This window comes from Brachypodium distachyon, chromosome 3, assembly GCF_000005505.3.
Source record: "Brachypodium distachyon strain Bd21 chromosome 3, Brachypodium_distachyon_v3.0, whole genome shotgun sequence".
In the NCBI taxonomy this organism is placed as follows: domain Eukaryota; kingdom Viridiplantae; phylum Streptophyta; class Magnoliopsida; order Poales; family Poaceae; genus Brachypodium; species Brachypodium distachyon.
The window spans coordinates 21,419,591-21,434,045 of NC_016133.3; the positions used below are offsets into that span (position 1 = coordinate 21,419,591).

Sequence of the window (14,455 nt, forward strand, 5' to 3'; positions counted from 1 at the left end):
TACCAATCTCTCCTCTTTTTTTACACTCAAAAACAATAAAACCTATGAAGTACTACCTACATTCCTTAAATTAGGGCGTATATTGTTTTCTTTGACCGAGCCTTTGATCAACGATTACTCCATCCTCGTGTCACTATGTGATACAAATCATAACCATAACCGAGTACTTCTGAATACGAATGTAATGATATCAATTTTATTCACAAAAATATATATTAATAGACTAATTCTTGATCAAAAGCTTGTTCAAAGGAAACAATATACGCCTAATTTAAGGAATGGAGGGAGTATGTGACAAAATGATGAAAACAGAAAAACTTTTTTATAAAAAAGAACATGGTTGAATTAATGAGATGGCATGGTTTGAATTGATAAATTAATGCAAATATATAAATAAATACATGATGACTTGAAAAAAGACATGCATGACTTGATGAGGTGTCATTGTTTGTGTGCCAATGTGGTGGGCCTGCTTGCATGTTGAAAGAAATAGGTAGTTGGGGGATTAAAAACAAATAATAAAACCTAAGAAGTATGTGAAAAAACCCTCTGATCCAAATTGATTTATCACAGCTTTGACTAGATACACATGTACCTACACACCGAAACACGTCTAGATACATGTGTATTTAGACAAAGCTGCAGCAATTAATTTGGATCGGAGTTATAAAATAGAAAAAAGTCCAGGAAAAAAAAGACATGATTGAATTGATGAGATGGTAGGGTTTGAATTGATAGATTAATGAAAAAATATAAATGAATATATACATACATGGCTTGAAAAAAAGATATGCATGACTTGATGAGGTAGCTTACCACGACAATGTCATGGGCCTGCTAAGATGGCATATTTGCATGTTCAGAAAAATAGGTAGTACAAATAGGCCATTAACCGAGTTTTTGGGTCCACCGAGTTGGCTGCTTGGTTAATGGCACTCACATAAGGTAGACGCTAGCTCCTGGGGTGAAGCACGAAAGAATTACACTTTTGCTAAATGTCAGCTAGCCGGTTTGTCATTCATATGACAGGAAACTAATTATCAACAAAAAAAAATCTGTAAAAAGATCAGCTAGCTGATAATTGTTCCTTCCCATTTTCGCTTTTGCTATATTTTTCTGTTAAAATTGACCGACTTATAGAAATGCGAAAGATATTTTTTTTTTAGGGAAAAGACAGTAGATCAAAAGATCTACTGCCATAAATTAAAAGTAAAATGTATGTACAAAGGCAATAGCCTCAAAGAAGCTATCTAAAAGTTGAGATCCAATTCTCAAAATTTACATATTTCTTTCTCTTAGATTTATGAAAGACAAGATTAAGTTCCTCCTTGAAAAGCCTTCTGCATCGATAGAAGCTAGGAATTATATTGTTGAAGACGAAGTCATTTCAGGTTTTCCAGATACTCCATGTGCACAGGACCATAATTTCAACATGGAAAGGGATCCTGAGTTATTCTTCGAGACGAATCACATTAGCATGCACATTGTGCTTGGCAGAGAAAGTAGGGCAGATGTATTCCCAGCAAGTCTTGGCAAATTTGCAGGGAAAGAAAAGATGATATCTGGTTTTTCAGCACATTATCATCACACGTGATGCAGTTATGGGAACATGGAATTGACTCTTTTGTAGCATGCCTCTAGTGTTGAGTCTATCAATGAGCAGGAGGCAGAAGAAAAATTTGTGCATCAGCTGAGCAGCTTTCCCACATCCATTTAATGGAGTTTGGAATGTCAAGGTGGTTGATCTGAGCTTGATATACTTGAGTAGGTATGAACACCTCTTTGTTCCATATATATGACCAAACATCTTTGATCTGGGTAGGGGTTGAGTTAGTGGCAAAAGCTCTTGCATCAAGTGAAAGAGACAGTCAAATCCTCAGTACGAAAGACCCTCTGGGATGAAACATTCTGGTCGTTGACAAATGAAAAGAGCTGTGGCCATTGAGTGTCAAGTGAACTAGTGGATACCCCGCGCGTTGCGTTGGATGCTATAGTAAAATCATTCATGATATTTATTTGATGCACTTGGCATGACCGTGTGAAAGAGACCCACAGAATACCGATGCAAAATGGACAAACAGATGCAATGCACAGCTAAATTTTTTAAGAACAATCCAATGTACAACTCTTAGATGTTCCAGCTGCACTTTTTTTTCAAATAAATAAATTATAAACTAAACTATCATTCAAACCTAATGCCAGTGTCGATCCACATCAAAATGGTATCCATCTTGACTTCCAAGAGCAAACAATAATGTACTAAAAAAATGGAACCACTTTTATTTTACTACTGCCGGAACAGTAACCATCGGTTGGCTTTTCATATTCTTTGCATAATTATTTAGTGCTCGTGTTATTTCTCAGAGAATAATGCATTTGAAAAATCATCAGGGATGAGGAAAATGGAAGCCAAGCTTGCAAATATTTAATGCATGTTTGTGGGGATGAACTTTATACCCTCCGTCCCAAAATAAGTGATGTGAATCTGTATAGATTCTTATACAAATCGACGTCACTTATTTTTGGATGGAGGGTGTAGATATTATAGATTCCGGCGCGTTGCCGTGGAAAACTATTTACACACTAAATATATATAGTTAAAGTTACTGACCCATGTTTTCAAAAGCCAAAACCTATGTTTTTTAATGATCCAAAGAACCTAAGCGAAACAGGTTTATTATCTCGGTTTTTCTTATCTCGGTTAACCATAAAGATCAACAAACCGAGTCAAAATGAGTAGCAAAAAAAAAAGGTCCAGCTAGCCCAGCCCACTACGCTCGTGGCCTCTCTCATGATCTCATCCCGTTTCCTCGTTTCTATCGACAGAAATCGAGCTCTCGCATATCTCCTAGGAATCTCTCTCCCCAAGTCCCGCAGTCGCTTCCAAAAGAAAAGAGAAAAATCCCACAAGCTCTACCTAAATCCAGATCACCGCCACCTCCTTTGCTTCTCCATGACTCCGCCTCGGCGGGCTTCCGGCGGCCGACGGTCTCCTCTTGGGCGTCCTGCTCCCCCCGTCTTCTTCAAGGAGTGACGGTCGACGACCGCCTCTTCAGACTGCCGAGCGTCCTGCGTCGTGGCCTCCTCTTCTTCCTTCCCGCAAGGGCCTGCACGTCGTCGGTGCGGGCAGCAGCGCGTCTGGGCGGAGAGGCCGGAGGAGCCGTACGGGGTCCAGCGCGCCGACCTCGCGATCTCGCGCTCGCTCCGGAACGCCTCCGTCCACCGCCGACCGTTGCGCCTTCTCATCGTCGGCCCTCTTCCGGGTGAAGTCGAGGATGCAACGTCGAGCTCCTTCTTTTAAAGGGGCAAGTTGGCTGCTCAACTACTTGATTCCTGGAATTCCTCCTTCGGTTTCATGAGCATTAATGTGTAGTGGAGGGAGATGAATGGGGCTTAGGAAGTGGATGGGTTATGTGCGTTAATTTCTGTTGATGTTTCAGAATCTGAACGTGTGTTAATTGGTGCTACCCGGCGCTATTTGTTCAGAGAAATTATCTAGCGGGGATGCAGAAGGAGACGACGTGAATTAACTGCACTCAGTAGGCTTCAACTTTATAGAGTTTATAGATTGCCTTCCGTATTGTCTTTCCAGAAGAGCACAGTGTCTCCCGGTTCTGACTAAAAATAGCCAGCTGTTTGAAGTTTTCAAGAAATTTTAAAATGTCATTCCATCAGAATGAAGCGTTGACTCGGCAAGAGGGTGGTAGACCTGCTAAATAATGCTAACCCCGATCTAGTTGACCCAGTGAATGTCATGTTTGTTATAGAACTTGTGCAAGTTTTGTAGAAGAAGCGTTTTCTTCTGAAAATTCAGGTTCTAACTCCCAATCCACCCTCTTTGTTAGGTCTACGAACCATTTCCCATGCTATCAAGGGAGGGTTTTATTGGTACCTCCATATGAGAGCACATTTAAGAAGCAAGTAAGCCTGTTTTCAAGAGAATATCTGGTGCTTCCAACCCCTTAGGTGCTACCTTGCTATCAACGCATGGTAGCATTCTTAAAAAGTTTTTAAAAATTTCAAAACAAATTGAGTGTGTTCATAATAAGGTGTGTGTATCACCTTGTAAAGTTTCAAACCCAAATTCATTATATGCATATAGAAAAAAAAAGAGAAATGCAATCATGAATAGTCTCAAGATTTTTGTCTTTTGTGTTTTTGTGTTTTTGCGACCTATTCACATCAGGATTTGTCCTTTTTGTTTCTCCACGCATATAATGAATTTGGGTTTGAAATTTTGCAAGGCGATGGACACATATCTTATGACCACACTAAATTTAATTCGAATTTTTTGAAAACTTTTTAGGAGCGGTACCATGCGTTGGTAGCACGATATCACCTAAAAGGGTTGGAAGCAGTGGCATAAAATCTTTGATTTTCGGCTTGGTAAGCCCCAAGCAAAAGATTTAGACAGTAGACTTCCTTCTTTCCATAAGTTGGTCTATTTAGTTTCGTTAAAACAAGACTTTGAACAATAATAACTTTATTAGTGTATTTATATGAGAGGAAACTAATTATCAACAAAAAATTTAATAACGAATCTATTGATATAAATTTCATGTCTTAAAAATCACATCCTAATAAAATAACTCCCGGTCTACTCCTTGTTTTAGCGAAAACAACTACACTCCGTATTGAGAATAAGGGAGTCTTTTGGTTAGCGGAAGTTTTCGGGTCGTGCAAATTGGAGCTCAATCCAAACACAATACTCCAGTTTGAAACCACCCCCACGGCTTGAGTTCCCCTGTTTCGCACGGCACACCCCCGGCTCATATAGCTCTCGCTCCCGCGTCAAGTTTCCGGCAGCCGCCGCCGCGCGCGTGGCCACTAGGCTTCGGGCCGTCGCCGCCCACCCCAGTTGTCACCGCCATCTCGCCACCCGCTTTCTTTTCCCCTTCCTCTTCTTCCTTGCTCCCTCACATCCCCTCGCGGCCTCGCCAGGTTTCCGGCAGCCATCGCCACGCGCGTGCCCGGACTGGACGGAGCTTCCGCTGGACGCTCCACTGCGCGCGGCGTGCCCAGCTCTGGTGCCGCATGGACATTCGCTGCCGTCCGCTGCAGCGCGGAGCAGCGCGAGGCGTTCTGGCCAAACACGACCCCGCCACGTCCAATCGCCAGGTCTGTCCATGATGAGATGACACTTATTCTTTTTTGCGTCCCTAATTTTAGTTTTGATTCTTTTCTCTTTTTTGGAGTGTGAGGATTAGACATGTTCTTGAGATATTTTTGGGGAAATTGCTGAATCAGCGGTAGAAAAGAGATAATTGGTTGCCAATTTAATAGTTAATGCTCGCTCCGATCTTAAATTGTTGTCGTTGTTTTAGTACAACTTGAACTAAAACAACAACAAGAATTTAGGATCGGAGGGAGGAGTAGTAGTAGTAGTATGAACAGAACGAATTGAATTCTCAAGCGGAAACCCCATCCATCTACACGTCTTAACCAGTGTGCGAAAGCAAATTTTCTGTTCTTCCTTGCATCTGAAGAACTGGGAGAGTTCTGCATATGATTCTAATAGCTAGGGCGTTTTTTTATAAGCCACAATTAAATGGATCACATCACGTTCCAAGCGTGCTAAGTTGTTGTCTACACAATTCATCAAGTATGATGATAATTCATTGGTAGGGATAGTAGAAATAGCTCCCTAATATGCTTATATATGTAAACTAGTGGTAAAATCCATCCTATTCAGGCTGACTCCTCTTAGCTTAGCTTAGCATTTATCTACGCTCTGGGGCTTACTTGTCTTCAGATAGTAATTCTATGCACCTGGCAGAGCTGTGTGCTCTAGAAATTATGCTTTTACCAGCTTATAGATTCTATGGCAATGATATTAGGGCAGTTAAACATAATATCTGCAACTGTGCAAGACAAAGGAACACACTTATCTGATTGAAAGGCTTTCGATTGATTACAAGCATTACTATGTAAAACAATGGGAATGGACAAATTGTTAGTTCTAATCAATGTTACTGTCGAAATCCTATGATCTCATTTTCTAGACAATATATTAGGACCATTGGATGGATGTTTCTCTTCCTAAAGTGAAATAGAATAATAGAAGGGAAATATCTACTCATAAGTGCTGAAAAGATGAACTTTGAGAAATCATGGATGTCAACTATATGAATCTGAGATTTTCTTTTGTTGCAAACTCGCAAAGTGCCAACTTAGAAAAAAAAAGTATGTCGTATTATAAAATTTGGACTTTCAGAAAACTATAACAATATTTTTGAATCAATTATTTATGGTGCCCCATGTGTTTGTATTTGTGTCTCTTCTATTGCACTGATTTCTTTTTTGTTACCCCGCACAATGGAGTTCATCGACAATTCTACTAGGAGAGTCGTTAGTTGTTGTCTAAACACCATGTCAATATCCGCTTGCATAATATGGTAGAGTTAGCCTCATAGTTGTACAAGTAGGAATCTTTGTGTGGTTGAAATTAGTGTGGATGGCATGCCTATGTGTACTGTTTTGATAACCCGTCGCGTGTCCATAACTTCATGTTCAGCAGCGCACAGAGTTGCATGACTTGATGCAATTGAAAAAACCATTTATTCTTATTCATATTCAATACCCAATCTACGATGTATAGTGATGTGTATCATACCCATCTTGTTGTTGTGGTGCATTTTGTACAATTTTGAGTCCAACTATTGGACTTATAAGAGGTTGTAAAGATCATTACAAATACTAATGTGTGTACCTCTCTAGCTTCACAACCATGCTTATCTAAAACAACACAGACTGCCTTCGCGTCATTCCAGTGTTTCATCAGGGGTTTGTCATGCTCACTATAGTTTATGGTTCTATCTAGTATGTCCACTAAAAGCACCTCCCAAAACTGAAGCTACAACATGTAAATATTGGCAAGTAAGTGTAGTGTACATAGCTACATGTTTACAACCATGTGAACAAGTGTCGCCCAACCTGGAGTAATTGGAGGTTTCCCTGGACCTTTAAGTTTCTTTGAGAGAATGCTCCTTCAGTATCTTTTTACGCCATATTGTACCGTTGTATGGCATGGATCAAATGATCACATGTAAGCTTTGCAAAATTTGCCTTATTGTTTTCTTTGTTGTCAACAATTCTCAAATATTCTGAGGAGACATAGTGACATAAAGCTGCATTGTTGGGCACAACAGACAACCAATTGTGTACAAAACAAAAGACCCAAGAGCATCATTATTGTTTACAATGTTTTGACGCTTTGGAGGCTCATCTACTAACATGCAGAACAAATATGTTATCCACGAACCTCCGAAAGCAAAATTGAGAAGCATGTTTGAAGATAAAGGTTTTCCAAGAGTTACTTTTGAAGTGTTGTGTTCACAACAATGATGCCTAGGTCTTTTGTTCTGTATAAAATTGGCTGTCTGTTGTGCCCAACAACGCAGCAATATGTCTTCTAAGAATATTTGAGAATTGTTTGCAGCAAAGGAACCAATAAAGAACAAACTTCGCAAAACTTACACGTGATCATTTGATCCATGCCATACAACAATACAATATGGTGTAAAATGATACCGTGGAACATTTTTTTCAAGGGAACATAAACTTCCAGGGCAACCTCCTACTTCTTCAGGTTGGATGACACTGGTTCGCATGGTTTTAGACTTGTAGCTATGTACATTCTACCGTCTTGCCAATATTTACATGTTGCAGCTTTAGTTTTGAGAGAAGTTTCGAGTGGACAGACTAGATAGAACCATAGACTACAGTCGGCACGAGTAACCCCTCGTCCAACATTGGAATGAAGGCGAACAAAGTCTGTGTTGTTTTAGGTAAGCATGGTCGTGAAGCTAAAGAGATACACACATTTGTATTGTAATGTCCTTTACTACATTGTCCCTCTTATAATGTCAATAATTGGACACTCGAAGTTGTACAAAGTGCACCACAACAACGAGATGGGTATGATACACATCACTATACGTCGTGGATTGGTATTTGGAATATGAATAACGATACGAGCTATTTTTCAATCGCAGCAAGTCATGCGAGCTCTCTCTATCTGGAGCTATGGACAGGTGACGGGTTATCAAAGCATTACACACAACTCTGCCATCCACATGAAGATTAATTCCTATTTGTATGACTATGAGACTAACTCTACCATATTATGTAGTTCGATATTAACATGTTCAGATTCTAACTACTGGCTCTACGGCGGTGGTCAGAACCCTAGACCTAGTGGCGGTTGCTCTGGAAATAAGACGAAGGAGAACGACATGGGACGGCAGCTCAGTGAGTGTTATGTGTAGGTCTGCCATGCGGCCCGTGCAGGAACAGGGATGGGCTCAAAAAATTATTATATTCCCACACTACCCTTCATGCTGTTCTACCCGACCCATCAGTGCACATATAGTGTTTCCTTGATTACAGTAGTATACTGCGGCGTGCCAATGTGGACCTTTGGATTTTCACAAATGGATGGCCTGTATTCAATACAGGGTACCATAGAACAGCTCGGAGATGAAGCAAGATACTACCGCCATCTTTGAGGTGGTTGCGATTGAGGCGGAGAAGAAGGCAGATGTTATGAAGGAGAAGGCAGCTGAGGCAAAGCTGAAGATGGAGAAAGCGAACAAGACGATGGTGTTGATGGTAGAGAGCAATCAAGTGCTAGCTGACCCCGAGCAGCCACTCTCCGTTAATAGTGTTTGGCAAGCTATTAATCTAAGAACAAGTTTTAACTACTACTCCCTATGTTCCTTTTTATAAGATGTTCTAGCTCCCAAGTCAACTTCTTAAAGTCTGACCAAATTTATAGAAAAATCTATCAACACAACATCTACAACTCGTTCTGGCTCATTCAAACTGTATCCGATTACTCATCACAAACATATCCAGTCACACAAGGTTTGGCACAAATCCTGCAGTAAGTACTGCCCAGGATTAACTGGTATTGCATTGTTTATTGACATAAACTGCAGAGCTTTCACATGCCTGTCCTTCAGAAAAGGAACAGAAAGGAAAACAGAATAGATCAAGAATCCTGCCTCCTGTACTCTTAACAAAACTGGGCTCATTCATCCTACAACAATTCCGACGCAGTGCTTCACACTCAGTTGAAATGGAAGAGAGGCATCTCACAATTGAGAGGGTGGGACATCACTGTCAGCACGTCCGTCACCGAGACCATGGAGCTTATCGCCGCTTTGAGGATATCTCTCGAGCACCCGGGCTTCACAATTACCTTCACCTGAATTTACATTCATCGACAGGTTTGGCAATGTTAGGAACATGAATTGCTGTCAGGCAACCAAAATGCACTGGGTTTCAGGCATGAACCTTGTCGAGATATTGTTTTAGGATTTCAATGTCTCCTATGTAGTCCTGGTCTTCAATGGTCAGTGTGATGGGCTTTGCGTCCGAACCAGGTCCTTCATATTGAATACCTCCAGGGGTCCTGTAGAAGTCGTCGAGGAGAAAGCTTGAGGCTTTCTCGCGCAGCAACCTGAGTCAACAGGAAACAGTTCGGTTTATATGATATATAAGATTCTAACCACATAAAAATAACACCCTTAAGTGTTACTACTACTCGGTTGCAAATTTAATGATATTTCAATACATGAATCCATGCCTTCGTTTTTTCTTATCAAGTTATATCTGTGATCTCATAAATTAAGAAGTTCCACAAAGACGGGTATAAAGGTTTCTCCCAATAAGTATAATGGTTTCTGTAGTAAAATATCCAAATTGCATATTTTGGTGTAACAGGCTCGACCTTTTATCCTCCATGATACTGCTTTTTTGCCTTAAAAAAGCAAATGATAACCACATAGACTTACTCGTATGCCTTTCCTTTCAGGTCGATAGGAGACGGATGAATGGCAGGCTTTCCTACAGGGATTGCACCAGGGCCACGTAAATGCCTCTTGACGCTCATCATTGCCTGGTGATGACAACAAAATATTACCGGGTCAATGATCAGTAGGAGTATAATTAGAAAATATACTAATCTTTTGGCACTTGAAACAGATAGCACATTGACACAACATTAAGTTTTAGAGAACTGGAAGGAGTTGTCTAGTTGACTAGTGGTCCAGAATAAATTTGATCAAAGGAATTTCTCATTTCATCACAGTGACTGCCAGGGGATAAACATAAGGAAAAGTTAAACAAACGATTTGTTTTTGGTGGAGACCATGTTTTTATACAAGTTTAAGCAGAGAAGTTCCGGAAAGAGAAAGGAAAGGTAATAAAGATCTTACAGTTAGTGGAGCTGCAGCACATCGCCACTTGTCTACAGAATCCTTCAAATTAGCCACCGTTGCCATGTAACCAGTCAAACCAGCTGCTATGATATGCAGAGAGATATGACCAAGAGCCTGCGTCGTTCGATGTTCAAAGGATTATCTTTTTGAGCCTAATATTCATAGGATTGTCATCAGATCATTCAAACCTTCAACATACAATTTACCATCCTTACATAGGCATAGTCACAGTCAAAGTTTGACGGTAGGGACCCTCGTGCTTGATATCCAAAGAAATGACAGACTGAACTGAACTTCCTTCCCTTGTATCTGCCTTCTTTCTGAAAATTAAGCAACATGATCAGAAGAGACTGGTCAAGAAATTCAACTCCAAGAAAAAAGCAGTAGAGAAACTCACTGTTCTCTTTGTCATTTCTGTTTCTACCAAATGAGCTAACAGTTGCTCGGTGTCGATCTGTCGATAGAAGGACATTGTGATATCAGCACTTGCATGCTATAGGTTTCAACTAATAGTTTTGAGAATCCTGAGTAACAAACCTGGGACAACTGGGCAGAGTTGTCGGATTCTTGATGGAGCAGTAGCTGAGTACAAAATGGAAGTATTTCGAACTTAGTCTATGTTAATGTCATAAACATTGAGCAAAACATCTTTGCAGGAAATGCAGCACCTCTCTTCTGATAAATGGTGGCAGGAACTGAAATAACGCAGCAGCCCACGGAGACAGTTGTGATGACATCTCCGCTACAGGAACATTGTTGTTGTGAAGGATACTGATTTCCTGGAATGGTTGAACAGAAACCAATAAGGTGGAACCAAAATTATGTTGTTCATCTTGTCAGGTAACCAGAAGGTCCAGAACCATCATACCTGAATGAGAGCGTACATTTCTGGAATGCTCTGTATCAGTCCTTCTGGAATGAGGAGCACACCATGGTATTTTCCTGAACATGGATACCAGAGCGTCAGTCTATTACTCACAATATATAAACCTGGCCTAAAAACCATCTACTATGTGTTCGTGAATTAAGTTCTGCCAACGAACCAACCAAAGGAATGTAAACATTGCCTTGCCGAAAAGGATAGTTTTACCTAATTCTGCCCGTGCTACTACCCCGTCACATATCTTGTTTATAATTTCCATCAGAGTGAGTTTTGACAATGCCACCTCCTCTCCCATGATAAGCTACATGGATATAAATTGAACAAATAAATTAAAAACAAAGATGATTATGATGTAATTATTTCGTATATAGAAGAGTTGTGATGACAAGATTGATAATCCATACCATGTTTGGGTGCGACTGAAGTGCACATTCGAAGGCGACATGCGATGCTTTTCGACCCATCAAACGGACAAAATAGTAATACTGTCAGGAAACAACACATCAGCGAGAGCTGTATCAGTGATGTGCATTTAGGATTCCCACTTGTTTAATTTATACTTCCTCCGTTCCATAATTATTGTCTCAAATTTGACCGAAAATGGATATATCTATTCCTAAAAAATGTCTAGATACATGCAATATTTCGACAAGAATTATGAAACGGAGGGAGTATTAATTTAAATGGGTGACAATACAGTACCTTTCCAGCTGAGATTGCATCCAGGCAAACATTGCTTATAAGCTGAGAATTTACCTGTGAAGGTATTCCCATACAGAAAGGCATCAGTAACAGACTAAGCATGGTATTCTTTCCGATCCATAAAAAATGCCGCCCACTTAGTACATTTTTTTACTAATTTAAATTAAAATGGGCGATACTTTTTATGGATCGGAGGGAGTACATAGAATCTGATGACATTTTTAGGTGTCCACAGAGTTGATTCATTCACCAAAAAACTCTCACGGCCACTGGTGGTTTACCTTGCACACGGTATCGAATCCAACAGTTGTCTCAACAAACTGGTTTTTGAGATCGCCATTCAGTGAAACAGGGACACCAACCACCTGCTCAATAAAGATATCAGCTCCTGAGATTGCTGATACCCATGAAGAATACGAGCATCTGAAATAACAGATTAAAGTAACACGGTACCTTAGTCTTACAGTTATTCTGGACAAGGGTCTCTGCAAGCTGTGCAGCATCCGAATTGGAAGTCACTCCTAGGAATAAAGAATAAGAGAAATATTAACTGAACCAGATATTTGCTTCATATTTGATGGTTTGAAATTACTAGACCATACAAAATTACGATTCAAAATATATCTTGCATTATTACAACATAGATTAGTACCACATATGTCTTATTACAGCATACATTAGTACCACATATGTCTTATGAGCATGCTCAAATATGACAATGCATTTTGGGAATGGGCTTTCATTTTTTTTTTGGTCAGATTTTCGTATCAGTACCTCCAACAATGACCAGACCATCCAAGTTAAGATTGGTGCACGTAGTCATTGCAGCACTCAGTTGCTTAGACGTGCGGATCTGATCGATACTCCTGCCAAGTAAATCGAAACCACCTTGGAAGCAAAACAGGGGCAAAATTAATTTGGCTTTCAGCCTTAAGAACCACAAAAGCGTGTCAAGAGTCGATTGGAACAAAAAAAACTACCCACCTTGGTTCTTGTATGAAGCAAGAACATCGTTTGTGATCTCCAATGTCTTGTTTGCAAACAGCCCTTCAGTCCCACCTATACACAAACCACAAAGGATGAAAGGATTATATAAATAAACAGAAAAGGCATTCCTTTGTTCTTTTATATAGTAGAGAATAAAAATTATTCCTATCCAGATGCTTGCCGCACTTGATCAAAAGGAAATAAACACTGTAAAAGGGCTCCGGCGATCAAATTGAGTACCGATGAATCCGTAGAGAGCACAGTGAGGATTGTGAGCCTTGAGAGCGTCATGGAGGCCCCAGACCAGGTTGTGCCCTCCAGGTGACTGCCTCCCGGAGAACACCACACCCACCCTGCAAAACGCAGAGCATTTTACATTTACAACTAGCTCTGCAGATTCCTGGGATTGAATGAAACGATCCGGGCAATCGAGCTTGACCTGATCGGCGGGCGCTCGCCGGCTGCCTTGTCAGCGGCAGCGGCGAGGAAGTTGACGAGCGGCTGGCCGTAGGTGCGGGGAAAGGCCCTGGCGACCTCGGGTGCGCCGGCTGGGTCGATGGTGGTGGTCGCATCGCCGTACTCCACTCTCACCGTCGCTCCCTGGATCAACAAATTAGGAAGATGAACAAATTTCCAGAGATTACCAACTGAATCATCCGTGTTGGTATTATTACAAGAACAGAAACCACTGATTAACCAAGCTACAGCTTACTGTCTACCTGGAGGCAGGGTGGGAGGCGGGGCTGGTAGAGCGCCCTCCTCTGCTGCAGGGGCCCTTCGAGCTCCGTGCTCGCGCCGTAGTCCGCGTTCATCTTCCTTCCTCTAAGATTACTGGTTCTCTTCAAGAGCTATAAGATTACTTGTCGCAGTTCTGTCTTCTGCTGCTCAAGGAGGAGGAGAAAGGGAATATATATGAGTCTCGACTCTCGCATGCTTTGCTGCGGCGCCTGCGGTTTGACATGCTTTCTTGGCTCTCTGTTTTGTCAAACGGAGGGAAAAGTGTGTGACCCACCGGTGCTTTTTTTTCTCGACACTGTGGGCGGGCCCCCACTGGAGTCTGGGAGGGCTGTTTTTTGTAACTTGAAATTTTGCCTGCCTCTTTCTTAACCGAGGGGGCAGCCAGAAAGTGACACCCACTTCCGTAGGGTTGATTTGACTGCGGCTATAGTAATTAAGGTTTGCTTTTGGGTCGCATATAGATATTTCTGCTGGCTCATAACAGCGTCTATAATTCCAGTGTTCCGTTGGACTGCCGTGATTGGACTATCACAAATGGGTTGGAATCCGAATGTAACACAGGGAATATTACATGTGCCAACGTGTGATTTGGGCGCATCTTCTACAGGAGGGCGATCCTGACCGGAAGTGTTGTGACAAGTAAAATAGTCGGTTTATCCACGTCAGCTGGGGGCATTTTCAGGATCCCTGGCAAGGCCTCTGACTCCTTTTGTTGGAAAGATTTGCTTCATATTAGAGACCTATGCTTGCAGGGGAAAATAATTGTGATTGGTAATGGATGTATCACTGACTTTTGGGGTGATGTTTGGTGTGGACATATATCTTTCTCACAACAGTTTCCCAGACTATTTGAAATATCTAATGATGTGGGGGCAACGGTTGCTGCTCTTGCAAACAGACGCTGGCAACTTACATTCCGAAA

At 41.2% G+C, this 14,455-nt stretch overlaps 1 protein-coding gene and 1 long non-coding RNA gene across 2 annotated transcripts; one reads left to right on the plus strand and one right to left on the minus strand.

Moving 5' to 3' along the window:
• Positions 1–4,698: 4,698 nt before the first annotated feature.
• On the plus strand, positions 4,699–8,758 carry LOC104583616. Its single transcript, XR_002965434.1, has 2 exons — positions 4,699–5,118; positions 7,995–8,758. It is a non-coding gene; the product is annotated as an uncharacterized LOC104583616 (long non-coding RNA).
• Positions 8,759–8,814: 56 nt separating this feature from the next.
• Positions 8,815–13,746, minus strand: LOC100833293 (pyrophosphate--fructose 6-phosphate 1-phosphotransferase subunit alpha). The gene is made up of 19 exons (XM_003573743.4): positions 13,515–13,746; positions 13,235–13,395; positions 13,036–13,148; positions 12,793–12,867; positions 12,583–12,696; positions 12,262–12,329; positions 12,090–12,173; positions 11,809–11,862; positions 11,511–11,591; positions 11,314–11,407; positions 11,092–11,165; positions 10,892–11,002; positions 10,761–10,805; positions 10,621–10,677; positions 10,439–10,543; positions 10,221–10,337; positions 9,798–9,901; positions 9,298–9,463; positions 8,815–9,208 (listed from the first exon to the last, which is right to left on the minus strand). Exons 1-19 carry the CDS (start codon positions 13,605–13,607, stop codon positions 9,071–9,073), a joined length of 1,854 nt encoding a protein of 617 aa, XP_003573791.1. The 5' UTR covers positions 13,608–13,746; the 3' UTR covers positions 8,815–9,070.
• Positions 13,747–14,455: the final 709 nt, after the last annotated feature.

Excerpts from the sequence above, each read along its gene's own strand:
- LOC100833293 (XM_003573743.4), bottom strand. The coding sequence starts at position 13,607 with ATGAACGCGGACTACGGCGCGAGCACGGAGCTCGAAGGGCCCCTGCAG. Across the intron at positions 12,868-13,035 it reads TGCTCTCTACGGATTCATCG|GTGGGACTGAAGGGCTGTTT; the intron begins GTACTCAATTTG and ends GTTTGTGTATAG. Across the intron at positions 10,338-10,438 it reads TTGACTGTGACTATGCCTAT|GCTCTTGGTCATATCTCTCT; the intron begins GTAAGGATGGTA and ends CGAACGACGCAG.